The 21423-nt window shown below is 41.4% G+C and overlaps 1 protein-coding gene across 3 annotated transcripts in view; it reads right to left on the reverse strand.

Annotated features, from left to right (window-relative positions):
- Window positions 1–324: 324 nt before the first annotated feature.
- Klf12 (KLF transcription factor 12) overlaps window positions 325–21423 on the reverse strand; it is a 355350-nt gene continuing 334251 nt past the window's right edge. For 2 of the 3 annotated variants that reach the window (XM_051160911.1, XM_051160910.1), the window contains one exon: window positions 328–1052. In XM_051160911.1, the coding sequence (XP_051016868.1) occupies window positions 871–1052 (182 nt within the window). In that variant the 3' untranslated portion in view covers window positions 328–870. Of the gene's footprint in view, window positions 1053–21423 lie in introns of all 3 variants that reach the window. The other variant, XM_051160912.1, reaches the window with a different exon arrangement.

Raw genomic sequence — 21423 nt, forward strand, 5'->3', positions numbered from 1 at the left:
TATTATTAATTATTCTTTTTAGACAGGCTCTTCCTATTCAACTACGGAACACCTCTGCCCGTCCACGCCAGGGAGAAGCAGGACTAGCCTTTGAGAAACTGCTCTGCCCCTCTGCTGGAACGGATGAACAAAACATAATCGAAACAGAACAGAAACAAGCAACGACAAACAAATGAAAAAGACTCAATGTTGGTTCTCTTAGGGGGATGGCATGAGGACAAGCTGTGAGTGCTATCTAGGTCTGCCATCGGCAGCACAGAGCGCTACTTCTGTGTGCCTTTCTTTTTGGGTAATGGAGCGTCGGAGCGTCTTCGTCTCCAATAGCCCCTTCCGTTCTGGTTCATGCTGCTTGCTGGTAACAGACTGGATGTGTGTTCTAGCTTAACTGAGATCGGAACTGAAATTTCTGTCAAAAGGGTTGAGGGTTGGGGGGTGGAGTGGGGTGGGGTGCCATGGAAGAATCATCCAAACTGAGAAGGTCTTTTCTAACCATCAATTTGCGGTAGATGACCTTTAAGGGATTGATAGCAGTGTCTGCCAGCTCGGAAAATGTACAAGCTACAAACATCTTTTCAATGGCAGAGGACATAGCATGGAAAACAATGCCTGTCTCTTCAGGACCTGAGGCGCTGAACTCCCAGGCCAGCGTGAACGCAGAGGGCTCTCTCACACGCGCGCGTGGTCATGATGGGGGGTTACCTTCAGGCCGAAGGGAGAAGGGTTGGTTCCTTCTTGTTCCTGCTCTGGTTTCAGGCACCGTGGGAATGGCGGTGCCCTTGATGTTAACACTGTAGAGGGAGCTCAGCCCTGCTGAGTTAGTTGCTCCTTAAGAGACCCAGCTCTTCCGCCCAGCTGGACCGGAGCCCTTCCTCACACCAGCATGTGCCTCCTACGGTGCAGCGCCAGGTGGTCTGACCTCGAGAAACTGCGGTCACAGTCCGCACACTTGAATGGCTTCACTCCCGTGTGTTTGCGGTAATGCCTGGTCAGTTCATCCGAACGGGCAAACTTCCAGGTGCAGCCTTCCCACGTGCATTTGTAGGGCTTCTCTCCTGGAAGAAACAAAGACAAACAAGCTTTGGGGCTCCGTTCTTTTTCCTGAAACAACCTAGCCAGCACTGAATGCTGGGAAAGTCACTGGGTGTTCCATTTGGCAGGTCTCTGTGGAAACCTTAGCATCCCACCAGGGACTTTTGGGGCAGAGAGGTGAGTTTCAATTTCGCCTTTCCTGCTGTGACATCAGAGAAGTCAGTTAACATTCACATATGTAGTTGAGGAGTTGCTATGTGGTTTTCTTGTCACACTGGTGGGCCAAACAGGAGTACTAACACTTCACTAGGTCTGATTTGGCTATAGGGCTGGACTCAGATAGACAACAGTAAAGAGTACTTAGTTCCATTTTAATAGGCCCCCATTTTCCCAGAATATACATCACTTCAGGGCTCTAAGGCAGCATAGGGCACTGTGTCCATTTATCCGTCATTCAAGGTACCCACATCACTTCATTACAAGGTAAAACAATCCAAACATTAGACATACGCTATTCACAAACATCTATGTTTTGTATATTCCTCAGGAAGAAATCGTAGATAGCCTAGCAGCGCCAAAGCAAGTATGTTTTTTCAAGACCGGTGAACCAAATTGAGATTGAGACGGAGAAATCCTGAAGTTGGACTGAATGCTCAAAGTCCTTGCAAAAAGTCTGAAGAAGTGTGTAACTTGACCAGGCCTTTCAGTCAGCTTGTAAGGACAGTAAAATATCCAAAACCTGTGCCGGGAAAAGATAGCCTATCCATTGTCCTAACAGACTCCCAGGGGAGAAAGACAATGGCTGACCCAGGTGCACTGTTTTCCTAGCTCTTGTTCCAAATGGAAGCCCTGTCCCCGTGCAACCCCACAAAACTGATCCCTCTGTTCCCATCTGTCCAGCAGACTACAATGATGAGGTAGGCACCTGGTGCTGAGCCTGTGTATGAAGCTGCAAAGTGTCCCCCCACTTCACAGGTCAGACAAATGACGCTCAAAGGAGCAAGGTAAATTACCCAAGGCCTGCAGCAAGAAGATGCGGTTGGCTCTAAAATTCTTACTCTAACTGAACCCTTAGACCCGGCTAGTTTAGTACTCTCAACCTATTTAAATCCTTTTTCAATTAAGTCACTAGCATAATATACAATGATCTTATCTTCATATTAGTCTCCTCTACAGCTGCTCAACTCTTAAAAGGTCAGGGGCCATGCTTCTACTGTGTCTAGAGCCTAGATTAGGTCCTAAGCAAGTTCTTGGGTGAATGAACAGAACCCCAAAGCATACTCTCTTCTCTTTCACACCCCCATATGCCCACACACTAAAAGCATTTATATGTCACACACACACACACACCAACACCACCACAATCACCACTACAACCAGCAGCAACAGCCACAGCAAATTCACAGGATACTTCTAGTCCCTATAAATGATATATTTAGGTAAAGCCAACATGGGAAAATGTGACCAAACTAGAATGAACATTTTAAAACATTTCAACTGTTAAGCTGGTGTTGGGTCTTGGGATCAAGTGGTCCTTTCAGAAGAGAGCGAGTAAGTGGTTCAGATGCAGAGAATCTAGAAATGCTGAGGCACTAATTGTGGCCACAGGAAGTACCACAATGCTCTGAAAGGATCCATTCAAGTAAAAGCATCCTGTTTGCATTGACTGAAAACCTCAACTTCTAATTCATTCTAGTTGTTCTAAGGAGACAAAACCTGTATTTGCATGTGCATGCTGACCAGAGTCCTAGAGAAAGGAAGCAAACAGAAACCAGGCAAGTGTCTAACTTACAAAGAACTGACGATCTAGCCTAGAATGTGTCCCTGACAGTGAACAACAGGTTGGATGTTGCTGATGTTTTTGTCTGCATGAATTCTGGCACTTAGGGCAATATATATAAACTGTCCCAGTGTTCTTCTGCCTTTGCTACTTTGAGTTCGTTGGTTGTCTTCAGAGATATTTCCTATCAGTGCCTTGTGTTACGGGATCATCCAGAGAGAGTGTATCAAAGCTGAGGACGTAAGGAGAAGGGATCTTCTTTTTTTTTTCCACTCTTTTTATTGAAATTTGCTTTCTTCCCAACATAATATATCCTGATTACAGTTTCACCTCTCTCTACTCTTCTCAATTCTTCCCCACGTCCCCTCTTACCCAGATTTTCTGTCTCTCATCAGCAAGTAAACAGGCTCCTATGGAATAATAATAAGATAAAACAAAAACTAACACATTGGAATAGGACAAAACAAACAAACTGTAGGAAAAGAGCCCAAACAGAGACACAAGAAACAAACATGGCTGCAGAGATCCACTCAGGAATCCCATATAAACACCAAACTGGAAGCCATAATATATACACAAAAGACCTGTAGGGTGAAGAGAAAGAAAAAAATGTAAATAAAATAATTAAGATAAAAAATGTACAAAAGAAAGGAAAGGCCCAGACATGACATCAGGAAAGAAGAAACTGCCAACGATGCTATTGAGTTCATTTTCTGACAGTCATCTACTGCTGGGTATTGAGGACTGCCTCACCAGGGAGTCTCCCTTCCAGAAAACTAATTTTCACACGCAAATCATTACCAACCGGAGATAGTTTCTGTGTCAAGGAACATTTGTCTACTTCTCCCTTCAGCTACCAGACCCCATCTGGTGCAGACCCTACAGGCCCAGCGCATGTTGCCTCAGGTCTCTGTGAGTTTATATGTGTGCTGGTCCTATTATGTTTAGAAGGCCTTGTTTTCTTGGTGTCCTCCATCCCCTTGTCACTCTTAGCCTCCTCTCTGCCCCATGAAGGGATGATGAGGTGTTTTTATTTTTATGAAGACATCCTATTTAGGGCTGAGTGTTGCCAGTTTTCTCTCTTTCTTTCTACATGTCTGGCTGTGGGTCTCTATATTTGTTCCCTTCTGCTGCAGGAGAAGGCTTCTCTGATGCTAACTGAGCAAAGCACTGCCATTAGGAGTCATCTTATTGCTACTTTCCCCCCCAGAACATTAGTTTTGGTTTTCCCTAAGTCCCTGGGGTATCTGGTCTCAGCACCTTGGCCTCTCAAGCAACATCAGGCATTGTTTCCATCTGGTGGAGTGGGCCTTGAGTCAAATCCAATATTGGTTGGTTACTCTCACAAGGTTTGTGCCACTATTGCACTAGCATATTTTGCAGGCAGGGCACCATTGTAAATCAAAGGGGCTATATCTGTCTTGGTGTTTATGGTTGTCTCTTGGTAGCCTGAAGAGTACCTTCCCATACTAGACATTAGTACATGGGGCTGAAGGACCTATGCAGTCACCAGCTTGACTTCTCTGTGTTCAATGCATTGTGTAGCTATTGTCTTCAGTAACGAGGCCTTGTTGTCAGTTTGTGAAGAGCAACTTAGAGACTTGACAATAGCCTGGCTAGTCTGGGTGTTCCCATGAGACCCCTTTAGACAAAAACTCTATTATATGGAACAATCCCAACACTGGAAGCTTCATTGGCGACAAGAGATGTCTAGCTGAGGCCCTGTCTCCTCTACAGTTTGGCATTTTAGATCTCTTTCCCACATGTATGGATTTTTACAAAGCTTCTACTGTATTAGGTTTTCACACTACTCCTCAAATGACCCTTAATTCTAGCTGCCACTCCCTCATCTGCACTCTTTCCTGCTACCCACTAAGTTTTCCTGTCCTAGTCCCTCCCCATTCATCTATAACTATCTTTTTTATTTCTCTTTCCTAGCAAGATCTAAGTGTCCCCTTTAGTCCCTTACAGTATACCTAATTTCTGTAGTTCTACAGATTGTAGGCTGGTTATCATTGACTTAACAGCTAATAGTCATATATAAGCAAATAATCCTATATTTGTTTTGCGTTTCTAGGTCTCAGTTATCTTACTCATGATAATTTTTTTCTAGTTCCATCCATTTACCTGAGACTTTCATAGTTTAATTTTTGTAATGTATGAGTAATAGTCTATTATATAAATGCCCCACATTTTCTTGATCCATTTATTTACTGAGGTTGTTTCCAATTTCTGGCTATTATAAATAGAGCCACAATGAATATATGTGAGCAATATCTCTGTGGCAAGATGAAGCATCCTTTGGGTATATACTCAATAATGTATTATAGCTGCATCTTGAGGTAGACTGTAGGAGCTCCCTGAGGACTGCCACACTGATTTTCATAATGGCTGTTTGTACACCTATGAACAATGTAGCTTTCCTCCTAATCCACATCCTCATCAACATGAGATGTCGCTTGATTTGTTGATCTTAGCCATATTAGGTGTTAGATGAAATCTCAAAGTAATTTTGATTTGCATTTCTCTGATGGCGAAGAATATTGAACATTTTTTTGTTTCTCAGCCATCCGGCTGCCTCTTTTGAGAAATCTCTGTTTAGATCTATACCCCCATTTTAAAATCAGGTTGTTTCATTGAATCTAATTTTTTTAGTTCTTTACATATTTTGGCTATTAAGCTCTGTTGGATAGATAGTTGGTAAAAATCCTTTCCCGTTCTGTAGGCTGTCGCTCTGTCCAAATGACAGTGCCCTTTGCTGTGTAGACACTTCTTAGGTGCAAGAAGTCCATTTATTAGCTGTTGATTTTAGTGCCTATGCTCTCATTGTTCTATTCAGAAGTCTGAGAAAGGCTCTTCTTGGTGGGAGAGAACATTGCTCAGTTGTGTGATAGGACAATGTTTGTCCTGTCTTGGTGGGAAAGTAGCAAATGAGATTAGAACAAGACTGATGGGTCCTTTCCTCATTGCAGTTGAAAGAAAAGGTGAATATGAAGTTGATGGTATGAGGGTAACTAGGGGAAAGAAGATACAGACTCATCTCATGGGGCATGGGAGAAGATAACATGACCCAAAGCAAGACAGGTTGCATGCTATCTGTGGACTAGATTTGCTTGTTTAATTCAAACACACATAGTCTCTAGTTTACCTCTCACAACTATTTTGTCAATTTAAAATGGGACATTTGTCTTTTCCACTTGAAAAATATATAGAAGGGATTGGTTAACTGTGGTTCCCATTTTTACATGTTGAAGGAAAAATCAAAAGCAGAATAATTCACACTTGCATTGAACTCAGGTTAAACATTAGAGTCTGCAAATAAGTTTTTCTTGGCACATGTCTACATTAACTTGTTTATATTGTTTTGGCTGTTTCCCAGTGAGGACAATGTTGACCAGTTACAACCTGAAACACATATCCTCCTGCGTACCAAAACATGTAGCTTCTGGCCTTTTATAGAGAGTCCACCAAACCCAGATCCAAGGTTGGATTAAGATCGAAGAGATGGGGCTGGAGAAATGGCTCAGTGGTTAAGAGTACCTGTTCTTCCAAAGGTCCTGAGTTCAATTCCCAGCAACCACATGGTAGTTCACAACCATCTATAATGTGCAAGTGTGCAGGTGTACATGCAAACTGTATGCATAATAATAAATAGTAATAAATAAAAAAAATAAAAATAAATAAATGCATAATAATAAATAAATAAATCTTTAAAAGGATACAAGTCCTATTTGAAAGGAAAAAAAAACAGATCAAAGAGATGAACTTTTCTGCTTATGGTCAGCTTCCTGAATATATGCTAATTTATTCAAACAAAATATATATTATGTGTTGCTAGCTTGGGGTGGAGAGATTAGTGGAATACTTTGGTTACAGTATCCAAATTCTCAAAGAGCTTCAATTCAAATGTCAAAAGTCCTCTCAGCCATATATACAATATATTTCTGTTTTCTTTTATCACTCTCCAACATTGCTATTTATTTGAAACTATGCTCTCCTCTTTTCATCAAGCCACCAGGTTGTGATATAATACATTATTTTAGTAATTATATATTTTTATAGTTTATTTTATTTTTATGTACATTGTGTTTTGTCTGCATGTGTCTTTGGGAGGGTATCAGATCCCTGCTACTGGAGTTATAGACAATTGTGGAATTGAATCTGGGTCCTCCAGAAGAATAGCCAGTGTTCTTAACCACTGAGCTATCTCTCTAGCCCTAGTAATTATATTTTTAAATATATTTTTTATGATTATCATTATTGTGTATATATGATGTGTATACATGTGTGCATGTGCCATGGTACCAATACATGTATGGAGGTCATGACAACTTTGTAGAGTCAGTTCTCTCCTTTCATCTTTCTGTGGATTCTGGGAATTGAACCCAGGCCACCAAGCTTGAATGGCAAGGCCCTTTATCAACTGAGCCATCTCACATGAAATATACTTAATACCTTTTTGAATTTATGACTCTGAGTGTGCTTAGAGTATGCATATGTACAATTGCGCAAAGGCTTTGTGGCAAGCTCCTTCACCCAATGAGCTATCCCACTGCCAATACTGTCACCTTAATTGATAGCTACAAGTTGTCTGTCTTTATGATCATGGGATATGTATGTGTGTGTGTGTGTATTGTTTAGTGTTTAAATCAGGCTAAACACACCTAACACCTCACTTATCATACATTCCAGATTCCTTTCATCTAAGAATTTGCAATATCATTATTTCCAACCATTTGACTGTGCATTAGCATGCTAGAAGTCTTTATGCCCATCTCTCTGCAACTTTGCATCATTTACTCAACCACCTCCCCTTCCTTCTATTCTTACTCTGTTCCTTCTCTGCTAATCACTCCCCTGCTTTCATCTTTCACGGGATAAACTTCCTTGTGTTCCATAGATAGGTGAGATCATGGTAGCCACTGTCTTTTGGTGTCTGCATATGTGTTATTTCCTAAAAAATAAATTAAATTGAAAGTGTGGAACAAGAGGAAATGAATGCCTGCCCGTCTTCTAAGACTCACTCAAGTCCACCAGACTTTACCAGTATCTTCATGATCACTTATCATCATAAGGAAATAATAGGTAAGGGTTAGAGTGACATGTGTGTGCGGATACTGCTCAGGATGTTAGCTGGTCACCAGAGTAGTTGGCTCTTCCATCTTCTGCTCCTTGGGAAAAGTGGCCCCTGTGAGCAGTGATGCGTGGCTACTCTACTGGGTCTAGCAAGGAGCGGCCACATGGGGAAGATCAGAGACTGGGAGTTAAGATGTCAAAAGTCATTTTCCCAGTGTGATTTTTTTGGGGGTGGGGTGGGGGAAGGTGTCTGGGAAAGTGACAACTGTTAGCATCTGTGTGAGCTCTTCAATGTGGAACAGGCAAACAGTGCACACTTGCAAAGCAGTCTGTGAGGTGCACAAGCAGCCATGAGAGATGAGGGGACAGGTGTCAGGAGGACCAGAACAAACCTCCTGTGACTCCTAGGAAAAGCCAATGAAAATAACATGGAAGCAGAATTAAGCCGGGACTGCACTGCAGGGATTGCAAAGCTGCTCCTGTGGGAGAATCAAGGAAGAGAAGCAAGGCCTAAGCAAACTTTCCTGAGTGTCACATGACCTCCCAAAGACCTTTTTTTTTCTTAAAAAGAAATTCTGTTATTTTTTTTATTACACAAAAAAGTAAAACATCATGTATATAGTATTCATCATCTCCACTGTCCTGTTGCCTCCTTAGCCAATCTTTCCGTTAAATTTTCACAAATGAGGGGAAAGCAAAGATCTTCAATCACTTTCTCAACTTAAAGGCCCAGCTCTTAAGCACTTGGGGGCAGATGGCACTCTGGCTGGGCAGCCTGCCTGTCTCAATCTTCCCTCAAAAGAGAAATAGGTCCTGGTGGCATCCACCCTAAACAAGTATATTTCATTAAAAAAGTCAAAAGCCACTACTTTATCTCGGTCTAGTCAGGTTTTAGGAGTAGATAAAAACAAGTTTGGTACCTATTGCACTATTGCTCATTTATAATGTATATATTTGTGCTTTGAAACAATTTAGAGAGTGCACGTTACCAAATCAGAGACGAGCTTAGCAATACATTAAAGACCTAATTAAAGCACTAAGCAGCTTTTTAACATATATAAAAATGCATGCCAATAAGTTTTGAGTGGCTATGGTAAAAATTATTCCCCCTTTGTGTCTTCTTTCCTCTAAGAACTTATCATATTCCATTTTCATGTCAATGGAAGATAAGCAAGACCTGGATAATAACAATACCAGTAGGCACAGCAGCATGCATAGGGGTGGGGTTCACACGGTTCCATGCACAGATGAAGGGCTATGAAGAATCAGTGACTTCTGTGTGAGGGAGGATCAATATTCAGCCAGGGTGAGTTTCCCGCAGGATGTTCAGTACCACGTGGGCAGCCCTACACACACACACACACACACACACACACACACACACACACACACACACACACACGACAGTACTAATGGAGTTGGTAGGCTGTACTATACCATACTATAACAATAGTAATGAAAGTGATTTGTATAACAAAATTAGTAGTAATTTTAAAGTAATGAAAAATAGTAATTAAATGAGGTGTGAACTTGACTGGGACAAGGGAAGAGTTGGATGGGTAGACGAATGGATGGAAGTAAAGTAAATGCTGTATCCATGTATAAAGTTCTCAAAAAAATACAAAATAAAAAAAAATCATTCTATTATGACAAAATGGTTGCTCGTTGTTTTGTGTTACTTCAAGAAATTTTGTTGCACAGCAACACTCTAAAGTTTGGCAGATAATGTGGGGGGGTTGGTCTGATGTATTTAAATGCCAATTAATAAAAGGCCATCACACCTGGGCAGGGCAAATGAGATAGGCATGGCTAAGGTTCCTGGGCTTGGAGACAGAGAGAATCTTGGGAAGAAGAGAGACCAGAAAAGAGACCCAAGGAGAGGAGAAGAAGGAAGGCCATCAAGGGTTGAATGGAGGAGAAGCACATGGCCCGTGTGGATGGAGACTTGGCCCAGATGAAGTATTTGGGATCATGGATGGGAGGTAGCTTGATAGACATTATTAGAATCAGATGGCATGAGATTGGGGCAGGTGTCCCATACCTGCCCCACTATGGGAAGTAGTTTCATTAATGTCTGCCCTGCCTCAAGTTAACTAAGGCTGTTTTAAAATATAACAGGTGTCTGTGTCTTGATTGATTGCTAGCAGGTTAAAAAAATACTGTTGTAATAATAATTGCGGGCCTAATGATAAACATTGCTAGGCTGTACTGGTAAGTCAAGAACAACAGGATAATGTGAGATAAGGTTGTGTCTTGTTCTCTGTTTCTGGTAACTATGAGTTTTCAAAACAAAAAATTCAGTTCCTGGACACTTTCTCTGTATAATAGAGCCACAAAACACACTGTTACTATAGGTCACTTCTTTGAATTTCTGGTTTTTTGAACCACTTTGATTGTTTAAAGGGAGTATTTAATGAACCAACAGCAAAATATAAAAATGTAAAAGATATTTAAATATTAAAAAGTTGAGATGTTAAAAATGTACATCCCAGTCAATAGATCCATGCTATTTACATATAATTTATAGTTCAAAAATCATAATACTGTATCATCGGATATGTACTATATTCCAGAACTTTAGATAAAAGCCTATAAAACTATTAATATTGAATCATGTTAATATCAGCCTTGTTTTCAATTGTAAAAACTAATGCTTTTACAACTGGTTTGTTAGTAAAAACAAAACAAAACAAAACAGGGATATATTTTTATTTATGTATATAGATCAAGTAAGTGTTTGACTTTGAAAGACCGGCAGTGGCAGGAACAGAAGGGCAAGCGAATTTTAAATGGAATTGTTTCTGTGGAAGTGTTGGACCGGTGGCTCAAACCTGGAATGTTATCAACTTGGGAGGCTGTGAAAGAAGATTTGCCCCAAATATGAGGCTATAATTGGATATAAAGAGAGGTCCAGGATAGCAACAATACTTGGTAGAGAATACGATTCTGTCTTAAACAAAACAAACTGAAATCAAAAAGTAGGCTTGGACAATAAAAATAGACACCAACAGCGGTCTGCTCTGTCCTTTATACTTCTTCACCAAGAGGAACTCTGCTGAGAGTGAGAGGAGTTCTTCAGGAATAGCAGGTTTTCCTTGAAGTTTAATTTATCTGTAGCAGAATCCCACACATATTTTATCCCAAACTCTTTTCCCAGGAAATACATTGAAAACAAAAATATCATGGCTACCTTTTTCTTAATAAACTGTTCATGTGGAGGGATTTTTTTTTTTAACTGTGTATAAGTCTGGGCACCAGGTAAGAACCAGGTAAGCACCTGGTACCCACAGAGGCCAGAAGAAAACATTGGATTTTCTGCGACTATAGCTATGTAGGGTTGTGAGCCACCATATGGGTGGTGGGAATCAAACATGGGACCTCTGGAAGACAGCGAGGGCTCGGAACTACTGAGCCATGTCTCCGGACCCCGTACTACACCCCCTTCTCCCTCTCCCTCTCCCCCTCCCTCCCTCCCCCCCCCCTCATTGTTTTCAAATCAGGGTTGCTCTGTATAGGCCTGGCTGTCCTGGAACTCACTTTGTAGACCAGTCTGGCCTCGAACTCATAGATCTATCTGCCTCTTCCTCCCATGTGCAGGCTCCCATTCTACCATTTTCATTCCATTTAGAAAAAAAAGAACAGACAACGAACAAATACAAATGTAACCCGCCACAGACAAAATCTTTAAAACATATTTAGCATTTCACAAAATAACCTGGAAATTGTGACTTCCACATTAGACTCTTACTGATTCTGATTTCTTATGCTAATTCTATGAAAGTGAATGAATTATTGGTAAAAAGTTTGGTACAGTGCGGTAGCAGTAAGCCTTTCTGTGTAATTCTGTTATTGCAACATACAGTTAAAAATGTAAAAGAATACAAAGTCAGTGATGGGTGGCTAGCTGGGTGACACTATGCTACTTCTGTGGGTGCAGTTTAGCTTCCTTTTAAGCCATTTCTTTCATTGTTATGTTTTATAGTTTAGTGAAACATTTTCAGCATAATCTGAAGAAAACAAACATACCAGAAAGGAGGGAGGGGATCTTGGGGCTGGTGAGATGGTTCATTGGCTACAGGAGCTTATCATACAATTGGTGACCTCACTAGTTGTCTTCCAACCTCCCCGTGTGCACTATGGCATACTCCACCTCTCCCACCGCGACTGCTGCCTCCACCCCCTCACCAACAGTAATAACTTATACAAAGTATTATTTTCTTGTTGTTCTATAAATGTCTTACTAGGACCCTTGGAGTTCACACTGGCTACAACTTCCTATGTATTTGTAGCCAGCATGCCCCTGCTCACTCCCCGGTGTTATTAATGAAGTATCCTGATAAAATAAGAAGCCATACCAGAAATTTTTTTTTCTGTCTTGAAACAGTCAACACAAACTGATTTATTATGAGACTCTTGTCTTTTCCATTCTGGTTAAAGAAAAGGATTAAGACGGGCTCAGTGTGTTGCCATGGCATTTACCCAGCAGAAGGCACAATAAGGTCTAAAGAAAACATCAGGTATTCAATGGATTTTCCCAAACCTACCAAATAGAAATCACTTTTTCAGGGCCTCCTGTTTTTCACCACCTGAAATGCTGAAAGGTAAATGCAGACTGAGAGACAAAGGGCAGGTGCTTTTTCATATGAAAATGATGTGTGAGTAATCCACTTAAAGGAATGTGCCGGTTCAAAAGCCCCCCCCCCCATGCTAAACAAAACACCCGTGTTCCCAGCAGCTCCTCTGTTATTTTCTCAAGCAACTGAAAAGGAACACCTTTAGCAACAGGGAGCGCAGGCATTTTCTAGGTTCAGAAGTGCATTTTTGAACTATGTCCCTGTTTAACTTTTACAAAGTTACGGGGCCCAGACACTGACAAATGAGCTTCCTTACATTCAGGGCTCAACATATTTGCTGTGACAACCTGTTTCACTTGAGTAATGGTATTTGCATATGAGGAAAGAAAGGGGGCGGGTGGGGGGGGGGAGAGAAAAAGCAAAAAGCAGAATCAAGATTCCTATCTTGTCTTCTGGTTTCTGTTGCATTAGTTCATGAAGGGTCACAGATCTGGAAGGAAATGAGGCTCTTCAAGATGACAGAATAGAAACCGAGGGACCAGGGAAGAGCTGGCTTTATAAGCTTTTCTGAGTCGCCTAAGGATGGTCTAGGCCATACTTCCTCTCGGGAGTCAAAGCAGCCCACATTACCTGGAGGTTTAAAATCAATCAGAGTGGCCGAACATGGCCTCAGTTACCAACCTGCAACTGAGCTCTAGGCTGTAGAACTCAGCTTCCAGAAGCAGTTTCCCCATCTCCAAAACATTGGCTTGTCTTACAAGCTGTGAGACTCCAAACTGTACACCAAAGAACATTTAATTTTATGCTTAGGAAACTCAAGGTATTCCTGTTTACTTGGAAGAAATAGAAATAAAAAAAAAAAAGGTAGAAATACATTTTGTTTGGGTTGTATGGGATGGGAAGACGTGTGTGTGTGTGTGTGTGTGTGTGTATGTGTGTGTGTGTTATATGGCTCTTTTAAAATATATTTAGATGTGCTCACCCATACAAGCCCATGTAGATCCCAAAGGCTGACACCAGAATGTTTTTATTAATTGCTTCTCCACATTAATTTTTTGAGACATAATTTCCTCCTGATCGCAGAGCTTACTGATTTGGCTAGACTGGCTGAATTCCCAGGATCCTTTTGGCTCTTCCCTGTTCCAGGACCGGGATCATGGCAATGTGGCTTTAATTGTGGCTTTTTTTTTTTTAAACCTAGGTCCTAGAGAATGAGCACTCAGGTCCTCCGAGCCATCTTTCCAACTCTGCTATATTTAAAGAACAAATTAAAGTGTTTAGCTCACTGGATGTCGATCCCAGTGTTACCGTTTGAAAATGCTTTAAGTACAAAGCTGTCTAAGCCAAGTAGATCAACCTATTGCATAAAATATGTGTAAACCATTTATTTGGTCTTGGAAATTCAGTCAAATAATCAGTGTTTTCCTCTTCATCCTCCTGCACTGCTGAGAGAGGCCCTGGTCTCTTCCCCATGCCATTCTGGACAGGCAAGCTTTGATAGCAATACTATTTGCTAGAACATACGATACTTTCCATACACCATGCCTCTTCCTAAGTGACTTCAAGATTTTGTAATGCATTTGACCTTTACAATGTTCTAATCCAGCAGCAGCAGTAGCTAAGCCCAGTTCAGAATCAGGCATCCAGTTAGTTTGAGTCCTAAGCACTTTTTACACAACCATGCCACACTTCAAGTTACGGCTTTAGTAAGCCAGGAAATCTAGTCAGAACTGGACTGGCAGACAAAAGCGCAAGTTATGACTTACTGGGTAGACACTATTGGTAACACAAGTCTAGCCTTGTCACCCAGAAAGCAAACATTAATGCATGAAAACACTCTATAATAAAATCTACTTTATAGAAAGTAAAAAGTTCAAGGTCAGAGTACATTGTTTGATTTGGCTGGTCCGCTTTATATTTCCATGAGGTGTCAACAATGATTGCCTGTACATCTAGTTCCCTTTCCTTAACTTTCTTCTGCAGAGTCTTTTTTACCTCGTCAGACAAACGTGTGCCAAGACTTTGAAATTTTCTTCTCAGTTACCCCTGCCCCCAACTCTCAGCTCCCACTGTGACCTACCAGGGAAGTCCCAAGTGTCAACTTCCCAGTCTCAGTTCTAAGGACCAGAGACATTATAGGATAATTTCACCTGTGGGCCTGAAAGCCATCTCGGATAACCAAAACCTTACTTAGCACCTACTACCTCAACAGCATGCTCCCCCTTCTTCATTACTGTAGAAAGGTGGGGTAACCTTATCTATACCCCCAAATCTCTTTGGGTGCAGAGTTTCTTTTGAGATTCTTCTATGGACCAGTGGGGCAGGTATTCTTCGCCTGTCGTCTTATGATGGTGCCAGGTGCCAGCTCTGGCTTCCAACTCCCTGCTCAGCAGTCCTTTCCACTCACCCCCATGGAGATGCTCTCTTTTTCTTTAGTTTTTTTTTTTTTTTTTTTTTCACCTTTCACCAGGTTCAACTTCAGTGGTTTCATTACTGCCATCATGCATAGAACCTTCCAGCAATATGAAAGCCAGTATAGATAAGGCTTTCAGGTAGGTACCATCTTGATGCCTCCATGTTCCATGAGTCAAGCATGAGGTGTCTTCAACAACAGTGTCTTACCATCAAGTTTTGGAAGGTAATTAAAAACAATAGCAGCAACCTAGAATGTTTGAGAGGGAGTCCTACAGGAACCCACAGAACAAGTTTGAACAAGTAGCCCATATTTGGTACTGAATTTTTACTTGACAGCCTAAGGTGTTTAGAAGAGATACTGTTCCCTAACTCAAACGCCTTTGGTATATGCATAAGAACACATTTTAGGAAGTGTCTACAGTAGGTTTCCTAATGGCTTTTTCAAAGATCTTCAGTTTTAACACTTCTTTTTCATGCTACCCTCTCTACCGTATCCTCTTAGCCCTCACTCCACTTAACCTTTCCTGTTTCCTTATTCTTTCTTCCTTCCTACCAGCCGCATTCTATTTACACTCCTTTGAAATCTCTTGTAGGACCCCTTCCTATTTTCCTGCCTTCGATGAGCACTCACATTTAAAATCACATATTTAAAGATTCAAAACTAGCATCCACACATGAGAGAGAATATGTGCCATTTGTCTTTATGCTTCTGGCTTACCTCACTCGGTGTAATGTGTTCTAGCTCATCCATTTACCAAAGAATTTCATTTTTCTTTACAGCTGAGCATCCTATTGCATACATGTGCTATATTTTCATCAGTTGCTACCCTATCCGCCACTGACACCTCAAGTACTATCAAGTCTGCTAGATCACATGATCCAAGTGGCCTGCGCAGTAGCCTGGGCCTGTTGAGGCGGCTTCTCCTGTTGCATGCCCCACTCAAAGCTAGCAGAGATCTGAGTCACTTGGTATATGGGCCAGAGTATCACACCCAAATCAGAAAGTGCTGTCTCCAGGATCCAAATAGGCCCACTAAATACTGTACTTCTTTCTTGGTGGTGGCAGAGGCCAGATGCATTAGTTCATTGTTCACCATAAAAGGAATATCTCTGCATTTCTCATACCACTGGACTCCTAACAATTTCACTGAGGAAGAAGGCCCTTTATGTGCCATCCTCTGGTGTGCATGTGTTCCCAATAAGTCCAAAGTGGTGCCTACCTGGTATTCACTTGGTTCATCCAGCATAATGCCATCAATGTAGTAGGCCAATGTGATATTTTGTGGGAAGAGACAGATGATGAAATAAGTTATAAACTAAGTTATGAAACGGGGCTGGAAAGTTAATATAGGCAGAACTATACAGGTATACTGCTGGCCTTCCCAACTAAAAGCAAATTGCTTCTAGTGGTTTCTATGGACAGGTGCTGAAAAGAAGGCATTTGCTAGATGAAGAGCTACATGCTATGCACCAGGAGATGTGTTAATCTGCTCAAGTAAGGGCCCCAACATCTGGTTCAGCAGCTGCAATTGGGACCTCTACTTGATTGAGTTTGTTATGTTTATATGTATTTGTGTGTGCCTATGTGAATTTACATGTACCACATGAATACAGAAATGTGCAGAGGCCAGAGGAGAGTATTAGACTTCCTGGAACTGGAATCAGGAGCAGTTGTGAGCTGCCTTGTGGGTGCTGAGAACTGAATCCAGATCCTCTGCCAGAGAAGTAAGTGCTCTTAATTACTGGGCCACCTCTCTAGCTCCATTGCCACCTTAATTTTTTGAGACAGAGTCTCTCATTGAACATGGAGTTCACAGATTCATCTAAACCAGCTGACTAGGAATCCTCCAGTTTCTGCCTGTCCAGTGCTGGCTTTCTACTTCACTTGGCTTCTACATGGCTTCTGAGGCTAGAACTCAGGGCCACATGCTTGTGCAACGCAATGTTCCTGACAGAGATCTGTCCCTGGTTACTTAGCCTTGCACTTTACTAAGATGAGCGTTACTGTAATCTTGATGATAAGAACCTTATTCTTAGTAGTTATAAAGAGTTAATTGAAATGATATCACAAACCTTTTACAAATATATACCCTACAAAGAAGAGTTCTACATTAACGTACTGTGTTCAACAATTCTATTAAAACCCACAGAATCTCTCTCAGTAACAAGTACTGCTACCATTCAGGATAAGCTGATTAATAGTCAACACGCTTGATTCTCAGGTAGACCTTAAGAAAGCCAAAGGCTGCGGATAGCATTGCCCCACATTCTTCCCTTTCACATCACTTTGATAAATGCAAAGATAAAACGGAGCTCAAAATGAAAGGGTGTCCATAAATATCTCCCAGCCATTTTAATGTGATGATGTATGTGCTCACATAAATAAAATCCAGGAGCAAAATTCACTTTGTAGTGTATTATTAAAGAAGACATTCATTGGCAAGGTGGTTTTACAAGTCTTTTAAGAATATGTAAAAGATCAACTTGAAAAACAGCAATTCAGTATGATACAGCTTTTAGTAGACAATGCAAGCAAAGATACACACAAGTACAACACAAATGTGAGCATTTTGATGACTATGGATGTCAGGCACAATATATATATATATATATATCCATTAACTCTCTGATGGGTCATGAGAACTCCCTTCCCTTTAGTGAAAACAGTACAATATTTGTAACCTTTTCTAAGCATATTGATATAAACCTAGACTGAAAATAGATGCATAGCTTTCTTCCATTTAGGTGGCAATAGGACATGCTTGTTTGTAAAGGCAGACGACCATCAGAGTGGTCACTGATACTCCCTCTGTGCCACCCCAACAACTTGCAAAGACAAGCATCTCCCTTTTGCTAGCTTGCTCCCGTGGAAGATACTTGCTGATGCAGCTGTCTCACCCACCAGATTTAGAGCCTCTAGTCTTCATTTTTACATCTCATTCATTAGTATGCGAAGAGTTGAGTGCCGAGCGAGCAAGCGAGCGAGCAAGCACTCAAGAGCTGCCCGTCTGGTTTTATTTAGTGACTAACGCTCCTGGTCCAGGTCTTCCCACTGGTTTTCTAACAACAAAGTGGGAAAAAGGACAGTCATGAGTGAAAAGCCTCAAAGCCACACCACCAGTTACCTCTCTTGCCATCTTTAAAGCACCACAGTAGCTAATGCTGAGTAGGTACATGCTACCTTCCAGGCAAGCATGGGATGGTGGGCCTAGTGAAGAAACCACTCTAGCGTGTTTGTGAACTTGACAAAGACTGCGTGGAATGACAAGAACACAGAGCCTAGAGTTCCCAGGGCCTCAATTAGAACTGTACTGCTTTCTCAGCACTTGAGCCTGGGTGGGTGTTCTAACCTGGCTCCTTTCCTGGGATTTATACAGCTGATGAAAATGTGGAACATACTTGCCTAGCTGTGCTTGATTTTCTAGGACAGAAACATGTCAGCACCCTCTATGTGAGATCTTCACGTGTGCAAGGATCCTAAGCGCGCGCGCGCGCACACACACACACACACACACTGGACACCCTTAGCCTTGCTCTCCCCTTATCCTCATAGCTGGGCAGCTGCCAGGAATGTTGTTCCAGTTGCCTTGGTTTTCCCACACGCCTTTTCCTTTGTAACATCACATCTTAACAATATCAGGCAACACACACTGGAGGGCCCTGGAGAATGGAATGCCTGCTTGCTACAGAGCGTGGTGGTGGTTGTGGGGGTCAAAGAGCTTAATAGGCCAGGGGACACCAAGGCACTTTGGAAAAGAATAGGGGTTATTGACTCAGAAAGTAGGAAGAAAGGAGTCAAGTAGGCACGCCATTGTGAGGGAGAAGGGGGTATCAGAATAAGCTGCAGACTCTCCAGCTCTTCTGGAGATCTAGACATGTTTTCAGCTGAGGCACGGGATGTCTGCAATGATAGCATCCTTGCTCTTTCATGGTTACCTTGTGAGTTATCTACTCTGCCATGGACAAGCCCTGCAAGCCCTGCAGCATTGGGCCATGGCTCTGTCCACCCTTCTGAAAGTCAATCTACGGGATGCAGAAAATGTCCAACCAATAGTTGTTGAGTTCAATCTATCTCCCAGGGTCTTTAAAGTGGACAACTGAAGTATTTTAATAAGATTGTAACAGCTGCTTTAGTCATGATAATGGTGACACACTGAGCTTACTAAATGATGGTTAGCTTCATCCCCAAACAACTACAATAAATACATATTAAACCCATTAGAGTCCCAAGCAAAAGTATCTAATTATAGCCATATGCTCACAATGACATGTTTCTATAGCTGGGTCCACTTCAGCAAGTAACGACTGAATGCCTGTGATGTGTTATCATTGTATGTAATTGGTTATAAAACTGATGTCCTGACTCATACACATGTAATGAGATTTAGTACATCTGAGGATAAAGCTAAAAAAGAAAATCTGAGGTTCTCACCCCTTGGGTAGCTGCTTCAAGCCTACCAATTATGAGCTAAAGACAGATACAAACATTTGTTTCTTCACTTCAGATTTCAGATTTCATTTTTAAATTTCTCAGCATACTTTGATGTATTTTGAGTATTATTTACATGCTAACCTACTCCACAAACAACCAAAAAAAAAAAAAAAAAAAAACCCCAAACAAACAAATTCATGTTGAAACTTAATCCCCACCATAAGGCACTGAGGAGTAGGAAGACTCGAGACCTTCATCAGTGACTAAGGGTTGTCTATACATGGTAGTTGCTTAATGGATAGAGGCACCATCCAAAGTGGGACTGCTGTAAAAGCCAGTGTGGCTAAGCCTCTCCTACATTCCTGTCTCCTGTGCTGTGTCACCCACCTCAGGACTCCGGCATCAAGAAGGTCACTCTCTGATGTAGTCCTTCAACCTTGAACCAGAATCACGATCTACTTTATTTCTTTAAAAATTGCCTAGTCTATGATAGTGTACTGTTGGTTGCAGAAAGCAGACTGAGACAACTATACAGCCATACAACTATAGAGACTAAGACAGCAATACAGCTATATAGACTATACAACTGGAAGACCAAGTCAACTATACAGCTATACAAAGACAACCACACAAAGACAGTTATACTGCTTATGCAGACTATGCAGTTATACAGACTATACCTTTATACAGACTATACAGCCATACAGACTATAAAGCTATACAGTACACAGTCCTGAGCTCTGTTCAGGACTTACAAGCTACTCACTACGAGAGGATTCTACCCTGAAACCAACCAGTTCTTAGAGGACACCTTAGCATCATCACTAGGCCTTGTGCTTTCTCTTATAGACGGGGGAGGGGCCCTGCAAATGGAGTTTAATGTTACCATGAGCTATGCATTAATGACACAGACATTGGAACAGTAGCGCCACACGTATCTGAAGGTAGAGCTAATGCCACCAGGGTCTTAGAGCTGCCACAGGATCTCCCCAAGTCACTTTAGAATCTCATTCCGTTAAAAACAAATAAATAAATAAACAGGCACGTCAAGTTAGAAGAAAGGCAACATGACTAGTAATAAGAATTGATGAGTCAAGGTAAAAGGAGGATCGGTGGGATCTGCAGCCACTTAGGATCCCGGGGTGCGGGAGCGAGTGTGCAGTGCAGGTGTAAGTGACCTTAAATGCATCACTACATGTAGCTTATGAGTAACAAATGGCCCCTTACAGCAATGCCCCTTTCACCAAGGGAGGTGATATTAATCACTGCACAGTTTCCTTTATTTGCAAAGGTAAAGAACACATTTTAGAGACTGTTAAATCCTCACTGGATAATATTTTCAAGTACCCTAAATTCTGATGCCCAAAATTCTGATATGAGTTATTTTTTAGATGAGAAATGTATTTATCTCAACTTCTGTTTTTCATACACATTTTTAATGAACAGTAAACAAGAGTGACCTATTAACCTCCAGATTTGTGGCAGAGGCACAGTATCAATTTATAATATGAAATATTTCAAAGATTTTAAACTCCTTTGAAAGAGAATTTATATGTTGAAATCACTTTGAAAAACTTGGTTTGAAGCTTGACTGTGTTTTTCATTCATCCCTAAACTGAGATGTTCTGTGGAACACAGATAGACTTGCTTCCCTTTCCTATGTCACACACAACAGGAGGGCATCGGGTTTCCCTCCCAGACTAACTGCGACAGCTGAGTCTAGTGCTCCATCTAGTGGCGGTAAATATTACTGACACCTGTGGGTTTAAGCGCAGCATTGTAGAAATTACTCTGCGCTTCACAACCTTCCTAAGGCTGCAACACTTTTACACAATTCCTCATGTTGTGGTGAGCCCTGACCATAAAATTATTTTGTTGCTACTTTTATGAACAGTATTGTAAATATCTGTGTTTTCCAGTGTCTTAAGTGCGTGGGAAGATGGCTCAGTTCCCCACAGGGGTCGCGACCCATAGGTTGAGAACCACTGGTTTAGCACCTAGTGTACATTCTAAATATTATATTTCTTTTTAAATGCACATTTTGGTAATTTAATATGCCATGTACTAACTTTAAAAGAAGAAAATCAATAGTAGTTTTTCATTGTACAAATATGACT

This window comes from Acomys russatus, chromosome 18, assembly GCF_903995435.1.
Source record: "Acomys russatus chromosome 18, mAcoRus1.1, whole genome shotgun sequence".
NCBI lineage: Eukaryota > Metazoa > Chordata > Mammalia > Rodentia > Muridae > Acomys > Acomys russatus.